Consider the following 26,987-nt stretch of genomic DNA (forward strand, 5'->3'; position numbering starts at 1 on the left):
TCTTTCAACTTGGTCCTCGCGTAAACGAGAGCCTTTCAAATGTTGTGCAAATGTTTTTTAGTTTAATTTGAGTTTTCATCATATGTGATATACGATAAGCTGCCAAGTTTGTGCTAACAGCAACCATAAACTTTTGGTTCTAAGCAATTTGCAATATCATAAAATAGTTATTCGATAGCGTTTAGGAAAAAATACCATTTTAAAGGAACTTTAATAACAATTTTTGGCATGTCCATGTCTTTAAAACGTTATAGTTTGAGAAACTGAATTTCCATTAAATTTTCAAATTACTTAATTTACTCATATACTATAGCATATCCGTGTTGTCATAATATGTCCTTGATCTTTGAGCAATTGAAAGCGTATTCACTAACTAAAGGTAACATTCATCTCAAAGAGCACATTTTTTGAATAGCTTTGTTTGTTTTTATTTCTTTTACACTAGCTCGGGATACTTGTAACTATTTCAAGTCGTGGCAAGCACAAAACAACAACAACAGCACACGCATACTTGCCGCTCGTAGTGTGAGCTTAATTGCATATTGTATTTATTGTATAAATTGTATGCAGGCACAAAGACAAACTCAGAGCGTCAAGAGATGCATGTGCCACAGTTTTACGGTTTTCTTTCTATGTCATGGGGGCAAAAGTCTCTTTTAGTCAAGAAGCAACTACATATTTAGTGCAGACATATATAGTACACACACTAGTCACCATAATTTTAATTACCACTTGAGCAAAACCCTCTGCCATAAGCAGCGACACAAATACTTTTGACATACAAACACTTACATACATACATATTACTTTTATTATATGCAATATATGTTTTTGTCTGTGGCATTCAACTGCTGCGCACATTTTTATTCGTAAAGGATTGTGAGGCACAAACAAAGCCTTTATTGACAATGCAAAATGCGCCAACAATGTATGCGATTTTTTTCCTTTTTGACTTCTTTTGTAATATACGACTTGCCTGTCTAGATCGGAAGCGCTAAGCATAACAAGCAATATTGCGCTTACGCCGCACAATCCGGTCCCAATGTATTTTGCCACAACATACCTTTTTATAATTGCGCATTTTCCACTTCAGTAAAGAACTGAACCGCACCCGCATCTGTGGTTTAGATATTGCTACTTAAATCGATTATTGCTCATACAACAAACATTTTTTTAAAGCATTCATTCATTGATTAATGCAAACGGAAAAGGATTTTTTTTATTTATTTTTTTTTAATGTATAGTATATATTTTTAATGTATAGACAAGTGATCATTAAACCTATCAGAGAATTTCATTTACCGAAAAAATGTAATAAAAATATGTTAAAAAGAAATTTAAACACACATTTATTTATGATTCTGATTTAAGAATATGCTCTGTAAAGATAAGAAAAGAAAGGTTAATTAAACAACCCAAATTGTAGCTATGCATATTTGCGTTTAATAACACCAACCTTATCAAGTCTCTAATTCTGTCAATACATTCCTTTCCGTATGATTATGAGGCATAGCAAACATTAGCTTCCTCCAAAAATGCGGATCATCTCGATTCAAATAAATGTTGTACTTCAAGTAAGACCTCAATTCAGAGTCTAGTGCATCAACATTTACATCTGGATACAATATTACAATTAGTCTCTTGTGTTTGTTCTCCGAAGTGGCTTTAATCGCAGAACGAAACTCAAAGCGACCCCACGACGAGTTGATAAATTCTTGCGTCAACAATATAATGGTTCTCTTGGATTCTTCGATAGAGCTCAGTATACATTCGGGAATCGATTCCCCTGGCAACCAATCACGATGGTAATAACACACTTTATATTTCTTTGGTCCGTTCTCCAGTGCCTCAACGAATTCCTCAGCATATTTTAAATCCACATGACAAAACGCTAGAAATGCATCGTGTTTCATATGAAGACTTTCTTCAGGTTCCGGGCGGGAAATCCATCGAAGACAATATCCTTTTTCATATAGCCACATTAAAACAAATATTTTGCAGCGGAAATATAGGAAATATAAGATGATAAACATTGAAGTAACTGCTCCAATTATTATAATTATTAAAATAGTGGAATCAAACAATAATTCACATTGTCCTAATCTGTAGTTTATCATCAGACCAATATTTGGATCAGTACAATTAATACTGCCGCGATCCTCGATCTTGGCGTTTTTAATGACAAATCTTATTAATCTCTGAGCTTCACAATTGCATATCCATGGATTGCCTGATAGCTTAAGGCGTAAAGTGCTTAATCGATTCGAAAAATATTCCAAAACTTGTTCATTTAAACCTTCGATATTGTTGTTGCTTAAGTCTAAATATGTCAAATTCAGAGGCAACTGATCAATGTCGATATCAGAAAGTTGATTATTACTCAGATGCAATTCACGAACTTCCGAATATCCGTACAATTTTCTTGTTGGCAATTTAGTTAGATTTGAGTACTCAAAGTTGAGAGAAGTATTTCCAGTTATTGGAATCGGCAATTTCGGAATATCTTTATATAAAGTTGAACTCCTGCAATTAATATCAAATCTCATTTGCGGACGATCCAAAGTACAAGTGCACGAAGTGGGACACGTTCTTTTATGTATGTCAGAGATAAACTGACAGGTTTTCCATTCCATTAGACATACAAAGGCTGAAATCTTGTAAACTTTGCTGTCAAATACATTTCCGTGAGACCCAACGATTTCAATGATTTTTAGTTTTTTATAGGATGCCAGTGCTTCCTCTATTCCATATGTGTCACTGGCGGACTTGGTAACATAAAAAGCTAAATATTCCAAATTATTTTGCAGAGCATCGGATCTGAAAAAAGAATCTGAAATAAGTTATGTTTTTTTAAGATAAACTTAATGTAAACAAACCTTAGCCAATCATATCTCATATATAAGCCTAATAGCCCTAGAAATTTTAAATTTGTTAAGTTTCGAAAATGATCTGCTACCAAAAAAGTTATCGGGTGTTTCATAGATATCTTTGATAAATTGGTTAATCCTTGAAACATATCTCTATCGATATTTAAATGAACGGAGAATTTGGTATCAATCTCAAAAAGTTCCAAATTTTTCATACCACTTAAAAAAGTTTTATTGAAATTAATTTCAGATTTATTTATTGGTCTAGGAGCATCGGTAATATACAAATGAAGCTCTTTAAGTTGCTCATGCTCAATAGTATGTAATTCTCTGCAGGAATTATAGTTATTCGAATGTGCAAAAATAGAAAGACTTTTCAGATGTTTAAAATTGCTAATCAGTTTATTCGGCGATTGACATTTATCCATCATTGTCCACTCTAAGTGTTTTAAGTTTTGGAAAGAAGATGGGTGCATTTCACCATATTCTGGAATAGGCTTTGTTGTATACAAATTTAGTGTGTTAACATAAGGAATTATGCATTCTTTAATAAAATCATCTCGAATCAATAATTCTTTTATTTCATAGAATTCTTTTATTTTAAACTCTTTACGTTTCACTTGGCAAATATGATCTGAACTGTTGATTACTGAATTTCCTTCAAAATATGTGCTTCCAACGCGACGATATTCAAACTTGAAATCATTTTCCATAGCGATCAGTTCAAGCTGTTTAAAATACACATTCCCTTGTGATACTGTTTTATTTAAAGATTGTTCACAATTAACCGGTAGACTTCGTACAACGAAAATTAATAAGTAAAAAAAACTTTGTGGAGCAACACTTCTAATATACATTCTATGCTCTTTGTCAAAAAGTGAGTCTTTGCTTGACGACAATTTAATTCAAACTAAAAGCGACCTCATATGTGAAACTATAAATTGAGATTGAAATAACACACACACAGCCACATTTTACAGGAACAAAATCCATATCAGTGGTGATTTTAACTAACCCAGCCAAAATATCAGCTTCGCACAGTGGCTTGTTTTATTGTTCATCAAATCAAATTGAAAATCATGAAAAACATTGTGGAATTATTATTAAAATATATCAAATAAATATAATTTAAAATACTAGAATATAGCTAAATTGCCCATATTTGGTATAAAGATGTAGTGGTAGATTCAAAATATACCATAGAGTACAAAATATAGCAGATAGCGGATAAAAAATCAATTCAATATATGTTTCTTTTATTAATTATAAAATTATATTAAACAACTCAGAAGAAAAAATAATAGTACAAATTCATTCATGATGTGCATCAAACATTTTTACACAACAAATTATTTGAAAGCGATCCACTGTGCACCAACTACAACAACAACCACTACGCAGCAAGTGCTTGGATCCATGTATATATTTATGTATTTATTGTATAGTTCAGCAACTGAGACTGACATGGCACAACAAGTGATTTTCTCACGTTTTTCGATCAACTATACTAAAGTAAAGTTTTTCATTTCAAAGATATTTATTTAGCAATGCAGTTTTTATAAATCAAATTTATTTTTTTATAAGTTCGATCTGAAATAAAAGAAAAAATAAATATTAAAACATGAGTTTTTTCAACAATATTTTCATTTTTTAATTAATACCAACCTTTGAATCTACAAGGCATCTTCTTAAACATTCCTTAGCATATGGTTGTGAGGCATCGCAAACATTAGCTTTCTCCAAAATTGGGAATCATATCGATTCAAATAAGTGTTGTACTTCAAATAAGACTTCAAATCCGAGTCCAGGTTATTAATATCCACATTCGGATATAATATCACGATAAGTCGTTTCTTATTATGGAGCGAACTGGCTTTAATCGCAGAACGAAACTCAAAGCGACCCCACGACAAGTTGATAAAGTCTGGCGTCAACAATATAATGGTTCTCTTGGATTCTTCGATAGAGCTCAATATACATTCGGGAATCGATTCCCCTGGCAACCAATCACGATTGTAATAACACACTTTATATTTCTTCGCTCCGTTCTCCAGTGCCTCAACGAATTCCACAGCATATTTTAAATCCATATGGCAAAACGCTAGAAATGCATCGTGTTTCATAAGAATGCTTTCTTCGGGTTCCGTGCGGGAAATCCACCAAAGACAATATCCATTTTCATATAGCCACATGAAGATGTCTTGCTTGTAATAGCAAAGTACAAGTATTAAGATAATTAATGCCAAAGTTACTCCAATTATGATAATTCCTTTGACATAATTAGCATATGGATCGCAAACATCATATCCGATGCTTAACATTCCAATATCGGGATCACTGCACTCGATACCATCTCGATCCTCGATCTTGTGATACTTCAAAACAAATTCTATAAGATTCTTGGCGTTGCAGTCGCAGATCCATGGATTGCCTGATAGCTTAATGCTTAAACTGCTTGATCGGTTCCAAAGAAATTCCAGAACTTGTTCATAAAGTTTTTCCAGACGATTGTTGCGCAAGTCCAAATATGTCAAATTTGTTGGCAATTGATCAACAGTTAAGTTGTGGAGTTGATTATTAGGCAAATGCAATTCCCGTGCTTTGGCGTAGCCATCAACAGTGTTGTTTGGCAATATTGTAATGTTGTTGTTATTAAATTTGAGAGTAGTGTTGCCAATAATAGGAATCGGCAATACGGGAATCTTAACATAATAGTGATGACATGAAATATCAAAGCGCATTTCTAAACGATCCAAAATGCAATCACAAAAATGCGGACAGGTGACATTATTTATGCCCGAAATGAATTGACAAGTTCTCTCTTTTTGTACGCATATAAACGCTGTTATATTGTCATTGAAAAATTGATAATGATAATCTTTGAGCGTCTCAATAATTTGAAGCTTTTTATAGGTAGCTAAATATTGCTTCACATCATCTGTTTGGAAATAATATGAAGGAGTAATTACCAAATGCTCCAAATTATTTCGTAAGGTTTCTGAGCTAAAATATAGAAACCATTCACATTAAATCAAATTCAATTTAATTAAATTCAACTTAATGAACATACCTCAATATTTTATATCCATATTCTAATGTAGTCGTGAAGCTTAGAAATTTCAAATTTGTCAAATTTTGAAAATGATCATTTTCCATGGTGATTATTCCGTTTATCGAAATAATCTTTGATAATTTTGGCAATCCTTGAAACATTTGCTTGTCTATATACGGATGAACATTTTCGTGTCCATTATACTCAAATACTTCCAGGTTTTTTAATCCACTTAGAAATGCTTTATTCATTTTTATTAAAATATCATCAGGTACTGCCTGAAGAAGAATACGGAGCTCTTTGAGTTGTTCATGTTGAACAGCATCCAATTCACTATAATCATCAACTGTATCGCAATATAAGTCTAACGTTAGGCTTTCAAGATGTTTATAGATGCTTAATAACTTATTCATGGGCTGTTTTTTCTGCAATTCCCAAGTTAAATGTTTCAAGTTGTATAAACTTGATGGTTGAATTCTTGTAAGAAATCTGATTTTCTCAGCACGTGGAGCAACACATTCTTTAAAAAATTGAAATCTAATTGATTCATTCGCTTCTAATTGTTGTATTTGCGGTCGGCAAGAATCGTTTAGATTTTTAATTGAAACCACACCATCAAAACTGAACAGGTTTTGGGAATGGACTCCACCCAAATAGTAAAATGCACAATTCTCTTCTGTTAAAAGAAGCTCTAAGATTCCAGCATCTCTCCAATTATTTTCGATATTTAAACCATTAGCAGCAACATTTCCAATTAGGAATATGACTACACAAGAAATTGTATCACTATGAAAACACATTTTCATTTATTTGCCGAAACTAAGGTCTTCACTTAGTAATCGCTTTATTGAGACTGAAAAACTAAATAAAATTTTGTACAAATGCGATTCCTATAATTTTATACTTTTCTTATCTGACTTAAATCAATCATACCCAACTATAAAATGCCCTTTATTTTTGCATGCTTCTAAATACTTAACTTAATTATATTTGTTGAAAATAACAAATAACAATAACAAACTTACTAATGAAGCAGTATCAAAAGTTCATAAAAAATCCAAATAGGAAATTAAAAATAGATTTTTTTAAAGAACTTAAATTAGTTCTGAATCATTTCGATAAACAAAAAGTTAAAAAAGTTTCTATAAGAGCATGTGTGATCCTTTTTCTCTTAATAAATGTAGTCTGAACTTTTGGGTATACCTCGCATATTTTTGGGAGCATGCATGTGACGTTATTAATTGACAGAAATTGATTAAAATAGCGAAAACAACATTTGATATTTTACATTTTTATACAAAAAACTTTGAAACAAACAAGTTTTTTCTATTACTTGAAATATTTTGTAAAGATTATTTCAGTTTATTCTATGTAGATATTGATTTTATAAGGTTACAACTTATTTTCCGCACACACTTTATTCAAAATTTTTACAAAGCGGACCTTAAGCTAAAATTAAATAATATACAAAAAAAAAGATGCCGTAGAAAATAAAAACTACAAAAAAAATGTTTAGAAAAATATCAACAGTTCTTAATAATGTGGGAGACAAATTATTAAATTAATAACTCGCGTTGTGGAATGTGTTTTCGTTTTCCGAGCGTCTGTTTTGTTAAACACTTCGATCAAGACAGATTGGGTCGCTCTCAATTAATCATTCGGAAGGTACAAAGTCTTAAAAGAGATGAGATATTTTTTTTCTATATTTTGCATTTTTATTTCTCAACATAATCTCCACCACCGATCCTACAGTTTCCCAATACCTTCCGTAAAAAAAGGATTTGTCCAGGTCCTCAAAATAGGTGTTTGTTTCACAGATTATCTGTTTATTTGACTGAAATTTCTTACCCCCAATCCATTTTTTTAAGTTTGGAAATAAATAATATTCACAGGGTGCTAAATCTGGAGAATAGGGTTAGGTCAAATTTCGTAGTGCAATTCACACAATTTCGACATGGCGACAACGCTCTTGTGAGCGGGAGTATTGTCCTGGTGAAACAAAACTTTTTTCTTCGCCATGTGCGGCCTTTTTTTCTTCAGCTCCGAATCAAATCGTCCCAAGAGATTGGAATAGTGTTCTCCCGTAATTGTTCTGCCTTTTTCCAGATAATCCACATGAATTACACCTCGGGCATCCCAGAAAACCGTTGTCATCACCTTGTTGGCCGACAAACCGATCCTTGCCTTATTCGGTGCCGTTTGTCCAGTTGAAATCCATTGCTTTGACTGTTCCTTACTCTCTGGTGTATGATGATGAATCCAGGTTTCGTCAACAGTAACAAAACGACGACAAACTTCGTTTTTGTTTGCGTTAAGCAATGCCAAATTCTCCTTGTTTCCAACGCGTTCCGAGAAATGTTTAGAGCATTTGCAATCTCTCTCAGCTTGATTCGGCGATCGTCCAATTTCATTCCATGGACTTTATCCAAAATTTCTGGTGTTGTCACCTCTCTGGGACGACCCGGGCGATCATCGTCAAAAATGTTTGTCCGCCCGCGTTTAAATTCAGCAGTCCAATATTTTATTATTGAAAACGATGGAGCTGAATCCTTATAAACTTTGTCTAACTCCTTTTTAATATCGTCGTTGGATTTCTCTTTTAAAAACAGAAATCTTATGACATCACGATATTCGATTTTATACATGTTGACGACAATGCAAAAATGAATGAGCTAAAAGTCCTGCCAATATTACCAGTGTTGATAAAACCGCATGAAACTTTCACAGTAATCAGCTGATAGAAAACACTAATCGACTAAAATATTTAGGAATTTTTATAAAAAATTTTTTCTTTGTTAGGCCGACTTTTATCTGCCCACCCTCTTAGTAATATTAAGAGCATACCTAACATTAAGAGAGAAAGAGAGAGAGAGAGAGGGAGAGATAGAGAGAGAGATGTCGGTATAGCCGAAAGAACGTAAAGATAATATAATGAAAAATAAACTTTAAATATGTAATAATTTAGGTAATAACAACGTATGAAAGCAACCATTCTTAATATACTCATATACTATTGTGATATGTTAAGTTGATATTGGTGCCAAACTGTACCAAACTGTTGGCACGTGTCGAGAACAATTGAAAATTGATAACACCGGCACGTCTGTGCCTTTTGATTTACTTTTTCATAATGATTTATTCCAAAAGTCTTAGCATGATCTTAGCCTAAGTACATAGTAAGAAAAAGCACGCGGCGAAGCCGGCAGCGAAGCGGCTGCATATCTATTTATTACGCTTTACATTACCTATGCTAAGAATATGCGACAAAGCATATTAGCGAGAGTGAGCGAGAGTCTTGTGTGCATATACATATGCATGCACTCGAGTCGGAATGTAACTGTAACGAAAGCTTCGCTGCTGAACTGTTCATATTCGTTACTCTCTCAATATATGAATATATTACAGCTTATTATACGTAACTGTCATTTAGTATATATATTTATATCTATATGTATATATGGAGGAGTATGTGATATGCACACCGGCTGACATACAACGATATTCTGGTTACAGTGCAACCTCGCTATATGTGCATACCACACTATACTACATTCGCATATCCGTGTTGTCATAATATGTCCTTGATCTTTGAGCAATTGAAAGCGTATTCACTAACTAAAGGCAAACTTAATTTCAAAGAGCACATTTTTTTTAATAGCTTTGTTTGTTTTTATTTCTTTTACACTAGCTCGGGATACTTGTAACTATTTCAAGTCGTGGCAAGCACAAAAACAACAACAACAACACACGCACTCTTGCCGCTCGTAGTGTGAGCTTAATTGCATATTGTATTTATTGTATAAATTGTATGCAGGCACAAAGACAAACTCAGAGCGTCAAGAGATGCATGTGCCACAGTTTTACGGTTTTCTTTCTATGTCATGGGGGCAAAAGTCTCTTTTAGTCAAGAAGCAACTACATACATATATAGTGCAGACATATATAGTACACTCACTAGTCACCATAATTTTAATTACCACCTGAGCAAAACCCTCTGCCTAAGCAGCGACACAAATACTTCTGACATACAAACACTTTCATACATACATATTACTTTTATTATATGCAATATATGTTTTTGTCTGTGGCATTCAACTGCTGCGCACATTTTTATTCGTAAAGGATTGTGAGGCACAAACAAAGCCTTTATTGACAATGCAAAATGCGCCAACAATGTATGCGATTTTTTTCCTTTTTGACTTCTTTTGTAATATACGACTTGCCTGTCTAGATCGGAAGCGCTAAGCATAACAAGCAATATTGCGCTTACGCCGCACAATCCGGTCCCAATGTATTTTGCCACAACATACCTTTTTATAATTGCGCATTTTCCACTTCATTGAATAACTGAACCGCATCTGTGGTTTAGATATTGCTACTTATATCGATTGTTGCTCATACAACAAACATTTTTTAAAGCATTCATTCATTGATTAATGCAAACGGAAAAGGATTTTTTTTATTATTTTTTTTAATGTATAGTATATATTTTTAATGTATAGACAAGTGATCTTTAAACCTATCAGAGAATTTCATTTACCGAAAAAATGTAATAAAAATATGTTAAAAAGAAATTTAAACACACATTTATTTATGATTCTGATTTAAGAATATGCTCTGTAAAGATAAGAAAAGAAAGGTTAATTAAACAACACAAATTGTAGCTATGCAGATTTGCGTTTAATAACACCAACCTTATTCTCTAATTCTGTCAATACATTCCTTTCCGTATGATTATGAGGCATAGCAAACATTAGCTTCCTCCAAAAATGCGGATCATCTCGATTCAAATAAATGTTGTACTTCAAGTAAGACCTCAATTCAAAGTCTAGTGCATCAACATTTACATCTGGATACAATATTACAATTAGTCTCTTGGGTTTGTCCTCCGAAGTGGCTTTAATCGCAGAACGAAACTCAAAGCGGCCCCACGACGAGTTGATAAAGTCTTGCGTCAACAATATAATGGTTCTCTTGGAATCTTCAATCGATTTCAATATACATTCGGGAATCGATTCACCTAGCAACCAATCACGATTGTAATAACACACTTTATATTTCTTTGCTCCGTTCTCCAATGCCTCAACGAATTCCTCAACATATTTTAAATCCACATGACAAAATGCTAGAAATGCATCGTGTTTCATAAGAAGACTTTCTTCAGGTTCTTGGAGGGAAATCCACCGAAGACAATATCCATTTTCATATAGCCACATTAAAACAAATATTTTGCAGCGGAAATATGGGAAATATAAGATGATAAACATTGCTGTATTTGCTCCAGTTATTATAATTATTAAAGTAGTGGAATCAAACAATAATTCGCATTGATCTAATCTGAAGTTTATCATCAGACCAATATTTGGATCAGTACAATTAATACTGCCGCGATCCTCGATCTTGGCGTTTTTAATGACAAATCTTATTAATCTCTGAGCTTCACAATTGCATATCCATGGATTGCCTGATAGCTTAAGGCGTAAAGTGCCTAATCGATTCGAAAAATATTCCAAAACTTGTTCATTTAAACCTTCGATATAGTTGTTGCTTAAGTCTAAATATGTCAAATTCAGAGGCAACTGATCAATGTCGATATCAGAAAGTTGATTATTACTCAGATGCAATTCACGAACTTCCGAATATCCGTACAATTTTCTTATTGGCAATTTAGTTAGATTTGAGTACTCAAAGTTGAGAGAAGTATTTCCAGTTATTGGAATCGGCAATTCCGAAATATCTTTATATAAAGTTGAACTCCTGCAATTAATATCAAATCTCATTTGCGGACGATCCAAAGTACAAGTGCACGAAGTGGGACATGTTCTTTTATGTATGTCAGAGATAAACTGACAGGTTTTCCTTTTCTTTAGACATACAAAGGCTGAAATCTTGTAAACTTTGCTGTCAAATACATTTTCGTGAGACGCATTTATATCAATGATTTTTAGTTTTTTATAGGATGCCAGTGCTTCCTCTACTCCATATTTGTCATTGGCGGACTTGGTAGCATGAAAATCTAAATATTCCAAATTATTTTGCAGAGCATCGGATCTGAAAAAGAATCTGAAATAAGTTATGTTTTTTTTAATATAAACTTAATGTAAACAAACCTTAGCCAATCATAGCTATGATATAAGCCTAATAGCCCTAGAAATTTTAAATTTGTTAAGTTTCGAAAATGATCTGCTACCAAAAAAGTTTTCGTGTATTTCATAGATATCTTTGATAAATTAGTTAATCCTTGAAACATATCTCTATCGATATTTAAATTAACGTAGACTATGTGACTTCTGGTATCAAACTCAAAAAGTTCCAAATTTTTCATACCACTTAAAAAAGTTTTATTGCAATTCACTTCAACTATATTTATTGGTCCAGAAGCTACAATACGCAAATGAAGCTCTTTAAGTTGCTCATGCTCAATAGTATGTAATTCTCTGCAGGAATTATAGTTATTCGAATTTGCAAAAATAGAAAGACTTTTCAGATGTTTAAAATTGCGAATCAGTTTATTCGGCGATTGACATTTATCCATCATTGTCCACTCTAAGTGTTTTAAGTTTTGGAAAGAAGATGGGTGAATTTCAGCATCTTCTGGAATAGGCTTTGTTGTATACAAATTTAGTGTGTTAACATAAGGAATTATGCATTCATCAATAAAATCATTTTGAAACAATAATTCTTTTATTTCATAGAATTCTTTTATTTTAAACTCTTTACGTTTCACTTGGCAAATATGATCTGAACTGCTGATTACTGAATTTCCTTCAAAAAAAATATGTGCTTCCAGCGCGATGATATTCAAACTTGAAATCATTTTCCATAGCGATCAGTTTAAGCTGTTTAAAATGCACATTCCCTTGTGATACTGTTTTATTTAAAGAAAGTCCGCAATTAACCGGCAGACTTCGTACAACGAAAATTAATAAGTAAAAAAAAACTTTGTGGAGCAACACTTCTAATATACATTCTATGCTCTTTGTCAAAAAGTGAGTCTTTGCTTGACGACAATTTAATTCAAACTAAAAGCGACCTGAACCGCGCATATTTTCATATGCTCATATGTGAAACTATTAATTGAGATTGAAATAACACACACATAGCCACATTTTACAGCAACAAAATCCATATCAGTGGTGATTTTAGCTAACCCAGCCGAAATATCAGCTCCGCACAGTGGCTTTGTTTTATTGTTCATCAAATCAAACTGAAAATCATGAAAAACATTGTGGTATTATTATTAAAATATACCAAATAAATATAATGAAAAATTCTACAATTTATCTAATTTGCCTAAATTTGGATGCAGTACTACATTCAAAATATACCATAGAGTAAAAAATATACCAGATAGCGGATAAAAAATCAATTCAATATATGTTTCTTTTATTAATTATAAAATTATATTAAACAAATCAGAAGAAAAATATTAGTACAAACATATTTACACAACAAATTTTTTGAAAACGACCCACTGTGCACCAACTACAACAACAACCACTGCGTAGAAAGTGCTTGGAGCCATGTATAGTACATATATATTTATTTATTTATTGTAGAATAAAATTGTATAGTTCAACAACTGAGAACAACAAGTCCTCTTCTTACGTTTTTCGATTAACTATACTCTACTAAAGTATTAAATTTCAAAGTTATTTATTTAGCAATTCAGTTTTTATAAATCAAATTTACATTTTTATAAGTTCGATCTGAAATAAAAGAAAAATAAATATTAAAACATGAGTTTTTCAACAATATTTTCATTTTTTAATTAATACCAACCTTTGAATCTACAAGGCATCTTCTTAAACATTCCTTAGCATATGGTTGTGAGGCATCGCAAACATTAGCTTTCTCAAAATTGGGAATCATTTCGATTCAAAAAAGTGTTGTACTTCAAATAAGACTTCAAATCAGAGTCTAGGTTATTAATATCCACATTCGGATACAATATCACGATAAGTCGTTTCTTATTATGGAGCGAACTGGCTTTAATCGCAGAACGAAACTCAAAGCGACCCCACGACGAGTTGATAAAGTCTGGCGTCAACAATATAATGGTTCTCTTGGATTCTTCGATAGAGCTCAATATACATTCGGCAATCGATTCCCCTGGCAACCAAACACGATGGTAATAACACACTTTATATTTCTTCGCTCCGTTCTCCAGTGCCTCAACGAATTCCTCAGCATATTTTGAATCCATATGGCAAAACGCTAGAAATGCATCGTGTTTCATAAGAATGCTTTCTTCGGGTTTCGTGCGGGAAATACACCAAAGACAATATCCATTTTCATATAGCCACATTAAGATGTTTTGCTTGTAATAGCAAAATACGAGTATTAAGATAATTAATGCCAAAGTTACTCCAATTATGATAATTCCTTTGAAATAATTAGCATATGGATCGCAAACATCATATTCGATGCTTAACATTTGACCAATATCAGGATCACTGCACTCGATACCATCTCGATCCTCGATCTTGGCATACTTCAAAACAAATTCTATAAGATTCTTGGCGTTGCAGTCGCAGATCCATGGATTGCCTGATAGCTTAATGCTTAAACTGCTTGATCGGTTCCAAAGAAATTCCAGAACTTGTTCATCAAGTTTTTCCAGACGATTGTTGCGCAAGTCCAAATATGTCAAATTTGTTGGCAATTGATCAACAGTTAAGTTTTGGAGTTGATTATTAAGCAAATGCAATTCCCGTGCTTCGGCGTAGCCATCAACGGTGTTGTTTGGCAATATTGTTGTTGGCGCATTTGATAGTTATTAGTTAAGAGCATGAAATACCAAATGAAGTTGTTAGAATTAGGGCGAAGCGAGAGCGCAATAAAGCTTTCGTTTGTTGCTCTCTGAGCGAATTCGCCTCGTTTCGCCGCTCTAGTTAAGTTAGGCTTAATGTAACTTAGCATAGATTTATAAACACAGTTGAAATTGAGAACTTATCAGCGCGTCATCATTTACTCCGTTCTCGTTTTCGTCGTTTGTAACAACAACAATTAGGTTCAGTCTTTGTGTTCGCGAATAAAGCGGAATTCTAATTGCAAAAATTCTTGTAATTTTTCATGGCGCCCCCGGGTGGACTCTAATCTTGTAATTTTTTCATGGCGCCCCCGGGTGGACTCTAATCTTGTAATTTTTTCATGGCGCCCCCGGGTGGACTCTAATTGTTGTTGAACGCGAGTGCTTGATTGATCTAAAACAGAAAACAAAACAAATTCGCGCCGGTCGCTAAATAAAATAAAACATAAACAAACAATTGACTTTGTGCCAGTGCTGTGATCCACTTGTGTTTGTGTCATCGGTGGACTTTTCTGCATCATCGCTGGAGGATACCCTGCACCAAGCAGAACACACAGAGAAAAGTGGCTGGGATCATTACAGATCGCCAATTCCAGGTACTGTGCGAAAAATTGAAAGCGAACAACTGAATTGGTTGCCAAGTTGCAAAATTCTAGTGACGCTTTCAATTCTTGGCACATACGTAATAGTAGAGCATTTGTTTTTAAATTTATATTTTAATTTAAAAAGTGAACCGCTTAGGCAGAATATTGTTTTTGTTTTCTAAGTGAAAGTGACTAGGGGAAATTCTTATTTCCATTGCATCGAACTTCTTCTCTTAGTTCGTTGCAATTTTCGCTTTCGTCGCCCCCTTTGTCACCAGATTCGTAGCCGCTGTAAGTTGTGTGCTGTTGCTAAGCGCACATACGTACATATATACATACATGTAAAGGGATGGCTTTGTGTAGGCTTGTATTTTGTATGGATATTTATTAGAATAAAGAGATATGATGAAATTATAATTAAGGTACACTTTTCAATATCGATCTTGCTTTCCGCGTGCTTTCCCTTCTTCGCTTCTTGTTAGAGTGTGACCACATATCATACGATATCGATAAAACGATAAATGATACCGTAGCACTCACTGCAGGGCTCATGTGGCACTGTAACTGTTATGTTGGTAACAGCTTCTGTTACCCGAGCTTTACAGTCGGCCTCTCCTGACAAATCGCAGCGTCCTCGCAAGAGTCGTTTGCTGTGATCTCGCCATTGTCTTCTTCGTCTGATTCATCCGGCGGCAGCTGACACCAATGCTTCATTTTGTCGGAAGAGTAGACCGATTTGTAGTGTCTCTGCTTTCGCTGTGCATGGGGAATATCTTCCACTAGATATCTATCCCTGGGCAGCACTTTGGTGACTATGAACGGTCCTTTATAACGTGGCTCCAATTTACGTGAGGTACCAGTACTGGAAGGCTCATGCTCGACCAAAACAATATCTCCGCTATTGTATGTAGTTGGCTTAGAATGCTTGGCGTCATAGCGTTTCTTAGCTGCGGCTCTATGGTCGTTGATACGCGTTGCAGCGTCTGCTCGAAGGTTTTCCAGCTCAGCATCCGTAAGCATCTGTCGATCTTCTCCTTGGATCACACTCGTCAGAGTGTTCTTAAGTACATCTCTGGGTTCATAACCATACAGCAGCTGGAAAGGAGAACATTTAGTAGTGGTGTTTGCCATGGTATTAACACTCCATTGGATGGTGTTCATCTTCTCGTCCCAACGCTTGTCAGTTTCATTCGACGGGAGCAGCATTGACAGTATAGTCCTATTTGTTCGCTCTGCATGACCATTTGCTCTCGGAGTCCGTACGGCATTTAAAATATGCTTTACATGATTTGCTTTGCAAAACTTCTCAAAGTTTTGGAAGTGAAAGCTGTTCCTCTGTCAGTAACAATTTGATGCGGCATTCCAACGTAACCTGTTATTTCCTGAAGAACATCTATGACATGTTTCGTTGCAGTACTTTTAACAGCTCTCAGTACAGTAAATTTCGTGAATGCATCGACTATCACGAGAATATGCTCATTCCGCTTCGAGCTCTTTGGAAATGGTCCCAGGTGGTCCATGTGAACTGTGAAGAACGGTATTGGTCTGATGTCATCGAAGTGATATTGGCCCTCCTGGCGGCCTCCTGGTATCTTATAAAAGGCGCAGCCCACACAGGACTGGACATACGCTTTCACAAATTTACGCATGCGAGGAAACCAAAATAAGTTCAGAATCCGTGACAAAGTTTTATCAGTGCTCATGTGTCCAGCCTTGTCATGACATTCATGAAGGACATGGAACCTCAACTGTTTTGGGACTACCCACAGGAGCTTGTTATCGTGCTTGCGAAACAGTCTGTCTTGTTCGATCACATAGTCGTCGTTCTCAGATTTCTTGTCGTTTTTCATCTCGGTGACAATGCTTTTTATTTTATCATCTTGTAGTTGTATGGCAAACAGCCAATCGGTCTCGTCCAAAAGAGTCTTTGCTATCTTTAGGCTGGCTGTATCCATATCATGCGCCTCTTCAAACGGAGTACGGCTCAGTGCATCTACGTGATCCATTTGACGTCCAGCTCGATGTACAATTTCGATATCGAACTCCTGAATACGTAACCACCATCTGGCAATGCGAGGGATGAGATCTTTCTTCTCCATAGACGTCTTTAACGCATTACAGTCAGTCACAACTCTGATCTGTTTACCATAAATGTAGTACTTGAATCTCTCCAACGACTCAACAACGGCAAGGGCTTCTAACTCATAGCTGTGATAGTTTTTCTCGGCTTTTGAAGTTGCTCGACTATAGTACGCAATTGGCTTCATCTGGTCAGCCTCTTTCTGCAGCAATATTCCAGCTAAACCGACTGCACTGGCATCTGTGTGTAGTTCGTGGTAGGCATCTAGACGGTAGCATGTGATCACGGGCTTCGTTGTGAGGCACTTCTTAAGTTCATCGAAGGCATCTTGCTGTGACTTTTCCCATTTGAACGGCTGGTCTTTGCGCAATAATATACGTATTGGCTCTGATATAATGGCATATCCGGGGACGAATTTCCTGAAGTAACCGCTAAGTCCTAAAAACTTTCTAACATCAGTGATATTCTTTGGCGACGAGAACATGGCAATAGCGTTTGTCTTAATTTCGCCCGGACTGATTCCATCTTCGTGTATTTTGTGACCTAGGAAGTTGATAGACTTTTTAAACAACTCGCATTTGTTCAAATTTAGTGTTAATCCGCATTCTCTCAACACAAGCAGAATTCTTTCAAGTTTCTCGTACAGTTCTTCGAACGTGTTGCTGCCAATAAGGATGTCATCCATGTAGTATATAATATCGTCTTTTTGTACACGTTTTGCAGTTCTGCCATGAGCCTATTAAAGACGGCTGGAGCATTCTTTAGTCCAAACGGTAAACGTTTGAACTCGTACAACCCGTCTGTGGTGATGAATGCCGTGTACTTACGACTGCTTGGTGCTATCTCCACTTGATAATAACCACTGTTTAAGTCCAGTGAAGAAAACCATTTATGACGTTTTGCTTCCTGTAACTTCTCCTCGATGTGTGGCATAGGAAAGTTCTCCTTTTGGATAAGCTTGTTCAATCGTCGATAATCAATGCATAGTCGGTCACTACCATTTGGCTTCTTGATAAGGACAACTGGACTAGCATACTCTGACGTAGACTGCGTGATTATGTCGTGCTCCAAAAGCTCATTAACCATTTGGCATACTATTTCTTTTTTTGGTTCTGGCACTCTGTATGGGGCTTGCGAAACTATTTTGCCACTTTCAATGATGATGTCTGCCTGGACGATATTTGTTTTGCCAATACCATGCAATCCAACTGAGAAAACTGTAGAATATTTTTCCAACAACGCACGCATTTTGTCCATCTCTTCTTGTTTCTCGAAATTACCAAGAAGTAATTCTGGAAAATTATCGCATGGACGCTCTGCTGACATCGGTACTGCTCGGTTGACTCTAGACTGGATCTTCTCAAAATCGAACGACAGTTTAGCGCTTACGATGACGTCTTGGCCCAACAGAAAATCTTCTGGGAGTATCTCATCTTCGACAATGTAAACTTTGGCGGAAACACTTTTTCCGTCGATGACTATTTCCAACTGTATAGCTTCGGTTAACATACATGTACCTCCACAAATGCCTCTGATTTGCATAGCGCACTTGCTGTGAACGGCTTTAATTTCTTTGGCTACTGACCTGCGCACAATACTAGCCTCACTTCCGGAATCAATGAACGCGACGTAACAGTGCGAGCTGACAACAATATTCTTTAGGAAGGGCATGTTTGGTTGCAAGGTGCCCACGCGCATTACAGTTGCTGACTGACAATTCTCATTCCGTGCATGAAACTTATTGCACTTGGAACATCTTGTTTTGTTGGTGGCTTTGGACAAGAATTGGCAAAGTGTCCCGACTCTCCGCAATTATAGCATTTCAAAGCTTCCTTCTGCTTTGCTGACTTAGCATTGACCTCGCCTTTTTGATTGTCGCTGTAATCTTTTGGTGGCATATTCCTCTTATTCTCGCTGAAACGGTTTCGGTTCATGAAGAAGTTTTCAGTTGCATCCGTAGCTGCTTCATACTATAAAACTGAATCGCTGCAATGCTATTTTGCAACTCTCGATGCTGTAGACCGGCTCTGACGTACCTTATGACCGCTGCTTCACTAAGCTTATACCGAACACCAAGGGCTGACATACGAAAACAATATTCTTTAACAGTTTCGTTCGACTTTCTCGTTGCATTGGCCATAGTGAAGTGGATCTCTGCTTCGTCTGGTTCGATACCAAACTCGTCGTTTAAAGCTTCGGCAAAGTTACTCCATCGGGTATGCACCACTGGTGATGAGTCGAGCCACATCTTGGCAGGACCCTTGAGGCGAGTGTAGATGGCGAGCAGCAAAATTTCTGATCCCAATTGTAGGCATCAACTACTTTGTTTACCCGATCAATGAATTGTTTGGCAGTGATGGCGTTTTTGTCACTGGGGTCGAACTCTGGCAAGGTATTCGCTATTTCTTTCACTGACGCTTGCCTCGCTGTGTTAATTACTTGCTGACCTTGACTGCATACATTGTTTGAATCTGGTGATTGAATTTCACTATTCATTGCTAGCGGTTGCTGGCTAGGAACTGTCGATGTATTCTGTCTTTGAACGCTCATAAACTGGGACATCATCTCCATTAGCTGTCTCATTTCGCCTTCTAGTTTCGAAATAGCTGTTGCCTGTGACGCAATTGCATCTTCTTGTTGACTGGCAAGACTAGCTGCTTGCGGCATCTCAATCTCTGTCGAACCCTCATGCTCGATCAGTCTCTGGATTAATTCAGCACGCGTTCCTGATGTTGGCAAATCCACACCGCGAAGAAGGAATTTCAACTGATCCACCTTAAGATCAGTTATTTTGTGCATATTTTGTCTTTTCTGTTTAGTTCTCTTATTGTTTTTTAATAATTCTGCACACACTCACACACGTACGCTGCTGCTACGTATTTCACAACGTCTTGTATTCCGCAAATACACACACGCACACTGCTGCTATGTATTTCACAATGTCTTGTATTTCGCAAATACACACACGCACACTGCTGCTATGTATTTCACAATGTCTTGTATTTCGCAAATACACACACGCACACTGCTGCTATGTTCTCTAAGACTCCACCGTCTCTTGGTGTAACCACGACTTTGAATCCGTCTGCCACGAAGAAAAAGGAACTAATCCGTTATTTGCAGTTTTCTTTGTCACACAGACCTTGAGAACACATCTCACTGCAAACTTTCAACGCCGACTATTCTTGCTGGTTTTCTCTGTCTCAGTTTTGTTTCTGCACAATGTCTTTTCCTATTTCATCATCCTCAATTTCACGCTTTCACATCCATACAACTTATCAGATCCCACTTCTGAACTGTAAAGGGATGGCTTTGTGTAGGCTTGTATTTTGTATGGATATTTATTAGAATAAAGAGATATGATGAAATTATAATTAAGGTACACTTTTCAATATCGATCTTGCTTTCCGCGTGCTTTCCCTTCTTCGCTTCTTGTTAGAGTGTGACCACATATCATACGATATCGATAAAACGATAAATGATACCGTAGCACTCACTGCAGGGCTCATGTGGCACTGTAACTATTATGTTGGTAACAGCTTCTGTTACCCGAGCTTTACATACATATATACCCGCAAGCCAACACTGCACCGGTGCATTTCGGCTCCGTGTTGTTGTTGCTTGCATTTTCGTCTTCGTTTCGCGCGCTTAGAAACAGCGCACATACACACATACGTACGTTAGCAAGCCATCATCTGCACAGTGCATTGCGCTCTGTAGTCTGTGTTGTTGCTTGCACTTTTCGTTGTCGCGCGCTTTGCAGCGCTTAGAACTCGCTCCCCTACATTCGTTGGTTGAGCATATCAGTGCGATATCTTGTTTGCTCCCTCGAATTGTGTACTCCCCTATTATTGTCCGAGAAAGCTTAGTGGTTAGCTTAGGACAAAAATAATAATAAAAAATAACTCAAAATAATAATTCCAAAAAAAAAAAATAATAAATTTTTTTTGTTTTTAATTTTCTTTTTCGTTGTTGTTGTTGGAAGCAACAAGATTTATTTTGTATTTTATTTTTATATTTTTTTGTCGTCTCCTCTAATAACCCACATAAAAAATGAATTCGAAAGAAACTCTTGAAGGCTCTAAAAGAAACTTGCTATTTGCGTGAAGAGCATTTGCAGAGTTAATAATCAAATTCTCGATGACACGATCGGTCGAGATTTGACAGAGCTAGAGTGCAGGCTTGAGATGTTGTCGTCGCATATTGAAAATGCTCTCAAATATCAAAGCAGAATTGAGACATTTGACGAATATGACGATTACCGGTGCGAGTTAGAAGAGATTTGCATTACTGCAAAGGCAAGGCTGAAGGCGATGGTGAAATCGTTGACCGATACTTCATCCGCCAATATATCGATTCAGCCGATTGCCGCTCCTCGTACCCGTCTACCTAAACTCTCATTGCCAAAGTTCAGCGGAAAGTATTCCGAATTTAAAAATTTCATAAGCTTGTTTGAGACTCTTGTTGACAATGACCATTCAATTCCGCGCATTGAGAAATTCAATCATCTCATTTCTTGTCTCTCTGGTGAGGCTCTTGGAACGGTGAGAGCGTTTCAAGTCACCGAGGACAACTATGAAAAGCAATGGCGAGTTTGAAAGAGTATATGACAATGATTATCTGATATTTAATGAAAATATCACTGCTCTTTTCAATTTGCCAAAGATTTCGCAGCCCTCCGCTTCAGCGTTGCGAAACTTGATTGACACTGTCTCTGCGATATACGGATCTTTGTTGTCGATAGGTGATGATAAGAAGATTGCAAATGCAATCCTTATTCACCTGGTCATGCACAAAGTTGATGCAATGACAAAGAAGAAGTGGGATGAGCAGCTAGATTACACGAAAATTCCATTATGGAGTGAGTGTGAAACTGTGCTTAATCGTCGATATCAGCACTTGTCAGCTGAGAATTCGACAAAGTCCGATAGTCAAGCCGTTTCCACTAAACAGCTTAATAAAAGCTCGTTTTCGTGTACGACGCTCAAAGATAAGATTGATCAAAAGACCCAAATATGCGAATATTGCAATTCCGAAGATCATTCCATCGTGAGTTGCTCGATGTTTGCTGCCTTGGCAGTTAAACAGAGATTCGACTACGCGAAAACAACTGCATTATGCATAAATTGTCTTCGGAAGGGTCACACTGTCGCCAAATGTAAGGCAAAAAAGTGTCGTGTGTGCAGCCGTTCACATCATACGTTGCTGCACATATATTCTGCGACTACAAATAGTAGAGCGTTACCACCCCGAGTCTCTCCGCTGTTGAGCCTGATCGTCCATCCACTTCACATGCGATGCATGCGACCGTGTCGGATAAAGTGATCCTGGCCACAGCAGTCATCAAAATAAAGACGAATTCAGGCGATTTCGTCTTAGCCCGAGCTTTGCTGGACTCTGGGTCACAAATTAATTTTGTGACTGAGGAACTAGCTCAGCGGCTGCATTTGCGTAGAGAAGACTCGTGCATCAGCTTGCTTGGCATTGGTGAATCAATTCTCAAGTTAAGAAAAAGATACACACTGTGGTGAAGTCGCGAGTTGGCTGCAATGAATACGCGATCGATTTATGGATCCTCAAATCGATCTCAGGTTATCAGCCAGATCACACTGTAAATGTCAGTGGCTGGAAGATACCTGACAATATTCAGCTAGCGGATCCCTATTTCTTCAAACCGCAGAAAATTGATCTTCTTATCGGCGCTGAAACATTCTTTGATCTATTGTCCGTTGGCCAAATCAAGCAAGGTCCAGAGTGTCCAATCCTCCAAAAGACAAGCCTTGGGTGGATTGTCTCGGGGCGGTACACTCCTGGTGAAAAATCTCACCAGAAGATGACTGTCAATCTGAGCTATCAGGAAGAAAGTTTGAGCTCGATTGACAAGACCTTGCTGAAGTTTTGGACTGTCGAAGATGTGCGCTCTCCCTCCAAAGTCCTTTCCGCTGAACAACAAGGTTGTGAAGATCATTTCACAAATAATGTGAAAAGATTGCCGTCTGGTCGTTTCGAAGTAGAAGTAATGCAAGATTTCGAATTCAGAGACGATATAGAAAGGGTTCGTAAGAGTACACGTGTGAGCTCGAGTCTACAACGACTCAATCCTTTCATACATGAGTATGAAGGATCTTGGTGTTCGTTTTTGTTGTTGCGAGTCGGGGGGCGACTGGTAAATGCTCCTATTTCGTATGATGCTAAGTTTCCACTCCTCTTGTCGAAGCGCTCACAATTTGCTCGCAGCTATGTGAGGTATCTTCACTTGACCAACTGTCACGCTGGCCCAAGAGCGCTCGTGAGCATTCTTAGAGAACGACTTTGGTTAGTTAATGCTCAAGAGCTTTGTCGTCAGACAGTACGATCATGCATCCGTTGCTTTAAATGCAAACCTCGGTTGCTTAAGCAAATAATGGGAAATTTGCCTGCTGATCGACTCCGAGCGCTCCGCCCATTTTCAATTTGTGGCGTAGATTTTGTGGCCCGGTTGAGACAACCTATAGGATTCCCGGAAAGCCGCCGTACAAGTCGTACATAGCTTTGTTCGTCTGTTTTGCGTCAAAAGCGGTTCACTTAGAAATTGTATCCGATCTGTCAACTAATGCATTTCTAATGGCTTTCCAAAGGTTTGTTGGTCGAAGAGGATGTCCGAGCCGAGTCCATTGCGACAACGCGACGAACTTCGTCGGAGCAAGTCGCCATCTGGAGGAGCTAAGGAGGCGAGTCGAGGCCGAGGAGAACGCAGTTCGCGACTTCGCATCAAGAAGCGGATGCGAATTTGCGTTCATACCGCCGAGGGCTCCTCACTTCGGAGGACTATGGGAGGCAGGTGTGAAGTCTGCAAAGCACCTACTCCTACGGACGGTGGGCAACGCCCTGCTCACGCTCGAGGAGCTGCAGACAGTGGTCGTGGCGGTCGAGGCGGTGCTCAACTCCCGCCCGCTAGGAGCCGTAAGCCAAGACCCCAACGACGGCGAGGCGCTAACCCCCGGGCATCTACTGGTGGGCGGACCACTGGTGGCACCGGCAGCATCGCGGACCCCGGGCCAGGAGGGTCTGAGTTGCTTAAGGCGATGGCGAGCTGTCTCGTCGCTCAAGCGAGCGTTCTGGCAGCGATGGTCCCGGGAGTATGTGCTCGGCCTGCAGGCACGGGCCAAGTGGGACCAGTTGCAGCCGAATCTGCAAGTCGGAGAGCTCGTCGTCGTCGCAGAAGACAACCAGCCGCCGATGCAGTGGATGGTGGGTCGAGTCGTGGCGGTGTATCTAGGAGCGGACGGGGCGGTGCGCGTCGCAGACGTGCGAACCAGCACAGGAGGGCTGTTTAAACGGCCAATACACAAATTGGCGCCTCTGCCAATCGGATGAAGGCACAGCCGTTCATCGGGGCCGGTGTTGGCGCATTTGATAGTTATTAGTTAAGAGCATGAAATACCAAATGAAGTTGTTAGAATTAGGGCGAAGCGAGAGCGCAATAAAGCTTTCGTTTGTTGCTCTCTGAGCGAATTCGCCTCGCTTCGCCGCTCTAGTTAAGTTAGGCTTAATGTAACTTAGCATAGATTTATAAACACAGTTGAAATTGAGAACTTATCAGCGCGTCATCATTTACTCCGTTTTCGTTTTCGTCGTTTGTAACAACAACAATTAGGTTCAGTCTTTGTGTTCGCGAATAAGCGGAATTCTAATTGCAAAAACTCTTGTAATTTTTCAATTGTAATGTTGTTGTTATTAAATTTGAGAGTAGTGTTGCCAATAATTGGAATCGGCAATACGGGAATCTTAACATAATAGTGATGACATGAAATATCAAAGCGCATTTCTAAACGATCCAAAATGCAGTCACAAAAATGCGGACAGGTGACATTATTTATGCCCGAAATGAATTGACAAGTTCTCTCTTTTTGTACGCATATAAACGCTGTTATATTGTCATTGAAAAATTGATAATGATAATCTTTGAGCGTCTCAATAATTTGAAGCTTTTTATAGGTAGCTAAATATTGCTTCACATCATCTGTTTGGAAATAATATGGAGGAGTTATTACCAAATGCTCCAAATTATTTCGTAAGGTTTCTGAGCTAAAATATAGAAATCATTCACATTAAATCAAGTTCAATTTAATTAAATTCAACTTTATGAACATAACATACCTCAATATTTTATATCCAAATTCTAATGTAGTCGTAAAGCTTAGAAATTTCAAATTTGTCAAATTTTGAAAATGATCATTTTCGATGGTGATTATTCCGTTTATCAAAATAATCTTTGATAATTTTGGCAATCCTTGAAACATTTGCTTATCTATATACAGATGAACATTTTCGTCTTTAAATCCTCCATTAAACTCAAAGACTTCCAGATTTTGTAATCCACTTAGAAATGCTTTATTCATTTTAATGAAAATATCATCAGGTACTGCCTGAACAAGAATGTGCAGCTCTTTGAGTTGTTCATGTTGAACAGCATCCAATTCACTATAATCATCAACTGTATCGAACGATAATTCTAAAGTTAGGCTTTCAAGATGTTTAAAGTTGCTTAATAACTTATTTATGGGCTGTTTTTTCTGCAATTCCCAAGTTAAATGTTTCAAGTTGTATAAACTATATGGTTGAATTAGGCTTTTTTCATCAATGTCATTGTCTGTAATCAATGTGATTTTCTCAACACGTGGAGCAACACATTCTTTAAAAAATTGAAATCTATTCGATTCATTCGCTTTTAATTGTTGTATTTGCGGTCGGCAAGAATCGTTTAGATTTTTAGTTGAAGCCACACCATCAAAACTGAACAGGTTTTGGGAATGAATTCCACCCCAATAGTCAAATACACAAGTCTCTTCTGTTAAATCAAGCTCTAAGCTTCCGGCATCTCTCCAATTACTTTCGATATTTAAACCATTAGCAGCAACATTTCCAATTAGCAATATGACTACACAATAAATTGTATCACTTTGAAAACACATTTTCGATTATTTGCCGAAACTGAGGTCTTCACTTAGTATTCGCTTTATTGAGACTGAAGCAACAAACAAAATTGTTTACGCATGCGAGTCATATAATTTTATACTTTTCTTATCTGTCTCCAATTAAATATGCCATACTATAGAATACCCTCTATTTTAGGATTCTTCTAAATACTTCACTTAATTATATTTATTGAAAATAACAAATAACAATAGCAAACTTAATCAAGATGTCAACAAAACCAACCTTAATCTAAAATTAAGTAGTATCAAAAGTTCAGGGACACAACAAAATCGTTGGGAACGAAAGCTAGGTCAAAAAATCAAAATAGGAAATTAAAAATAAACAAAAAGTTAATAAAAGTTTCTAAAAGAGCATGTGTGATTCTTTTTCTCTTAACAAATGTAGTCTGAACTTCTGGGTATACCTCGCATATTTTTGGGAACATGCCTGTGATGTTCTTAATTGACAGAAATTGATTAAAATAACAAAAACAACATTTGACATTTTATATTTTTAAACAAAAAACTTTGCCACAAACAAGTTTTTTCAATTATTTGAAATATTTTGTAAAGATTATTTCAGTTTATTCTATGTAGATCTTGATTCTATAAGATTAGAATTTTCCGCACACTCT

At 37.0% G+C, this 26,987-nt stretch overlaps 4 protein-coding genes across 5 annotated transcripts in view; 2 read left to right on the forward strand and 2 right to left on the reverse strand.

Moving 5' to 3' along the window:
- Positions 1-26,987, forward strand: part of LOC133839273 (germ cell nuclear acidic protein) — a 45,686-nt gene that overhangs the window by 815 nt on the left and 17,884 nt on the right. The window lies entirely within an intron of this gene.
- LOC133836798 (protein toll-like) lies at positions 5,125-5,869 on the reverse strand. Its single transcript, XM_062267384.1, has 2 exons — positions 5,168-5,869; positions 5,125-5,136 (listed from the first exon to the last, which is right to left on the reverse strand). Exons 1-2 carry the CDS (start codon positions 5,606-5,608, stop codon positions 5,125-5,127), a joined length of 453 nt encoding a protein of 150 aa, XP_062123368.1. The 5' UTR covers positions 5,609-5,869.
- Positions 22,693-24,751, forward strand: LOC133836799 (uncharacterized). The gene is made up of 3 exons (XM_062267385.1): positions 22,693-22,882; positions 22,987-23,509; positions 24,013-24,751. The coding sequence occupies exons 1-3, from the start codon at positions 22,693-22,695 to the stop codon at positions 24,749-24,751; spliced, it is 1,452 nt and encodes a 483-aa protein (XP_062123369.1).
- Positions 24,985-26,097, reverse strand: LOC133836800 (uncharacterized). The gene is made up of 2 exons (XM_062267386.1): positions 25,535-26,097; positions 24,985-25,462 (listed from the first exon to the last, which is right to left on the reverse strand). Exons 1-2 carry the CDS (start codon positions 25,774-25,776, stop codon positions 24,985-24,987), a joined length of 720 nt encoding a protein of 239 aa, XP_062123370.1. The 5' UTR covers positions 25,777-26,097.

Source organism: Drosophila sulfurigaster, chromosome 2R (genome assembly GCF_023558435.1).
Source record: "Drosophila sulfurigaster albostrigata strain 15112-1811.04 chromosome 2R, ASM2355843v2, whole genome shotgun sequence".
NCBI lineage: Eukaryota > Metazoa > Arthropoda > Insecta > Diptera > Drosophilidae > Drosophila > Drosophila sulfurigaster.

Bases quoted from the DNA above. Each gene is read 5' to 3' on its own strand.
- LOC133836800 (XM_062267386.1), bottom strand. From the start codon at position 25,776: ATGAATAAAGCATTTCTAAGTGGATTACAAAATCTGGAAGTCTTTGAG. The intron at 25,463-25,534 runs GTATGTTATGTT...TCTATATTTTAG, and splicing joins TTTGGATATAAAATATTGAG to CTCAGAAACCTTACGAAATA.
- LOC133836798 (XM_062267384.1), bottom strand. From the start codon at position 5,608: ATGCGCTTTGATATTTCATGTCATCACTATTATGTTAAGATTCCCGTA.
- LOC133836799 (XM_062267385.1), top strand. From the start codon at position 22,693: ATGCATGCGACCGTGTCGGATAAAGTGATCCTGGCCACAGCAGTCATC. The intron at 22,883-22,986 runs GTGAATCAATTC...AATCGATCTCAG, and splicing joins CATCAGCTTGCTTGGCATTG to GTTATCAGCCAGATCACACT. The intron at 23,510-24,012 runs GTATGAAGGATC...GGCTTTCCAAAG, and splicing joins CTCAATCCTTTCATACATGA to GTTTGTTGGTCGAAGAGGAT.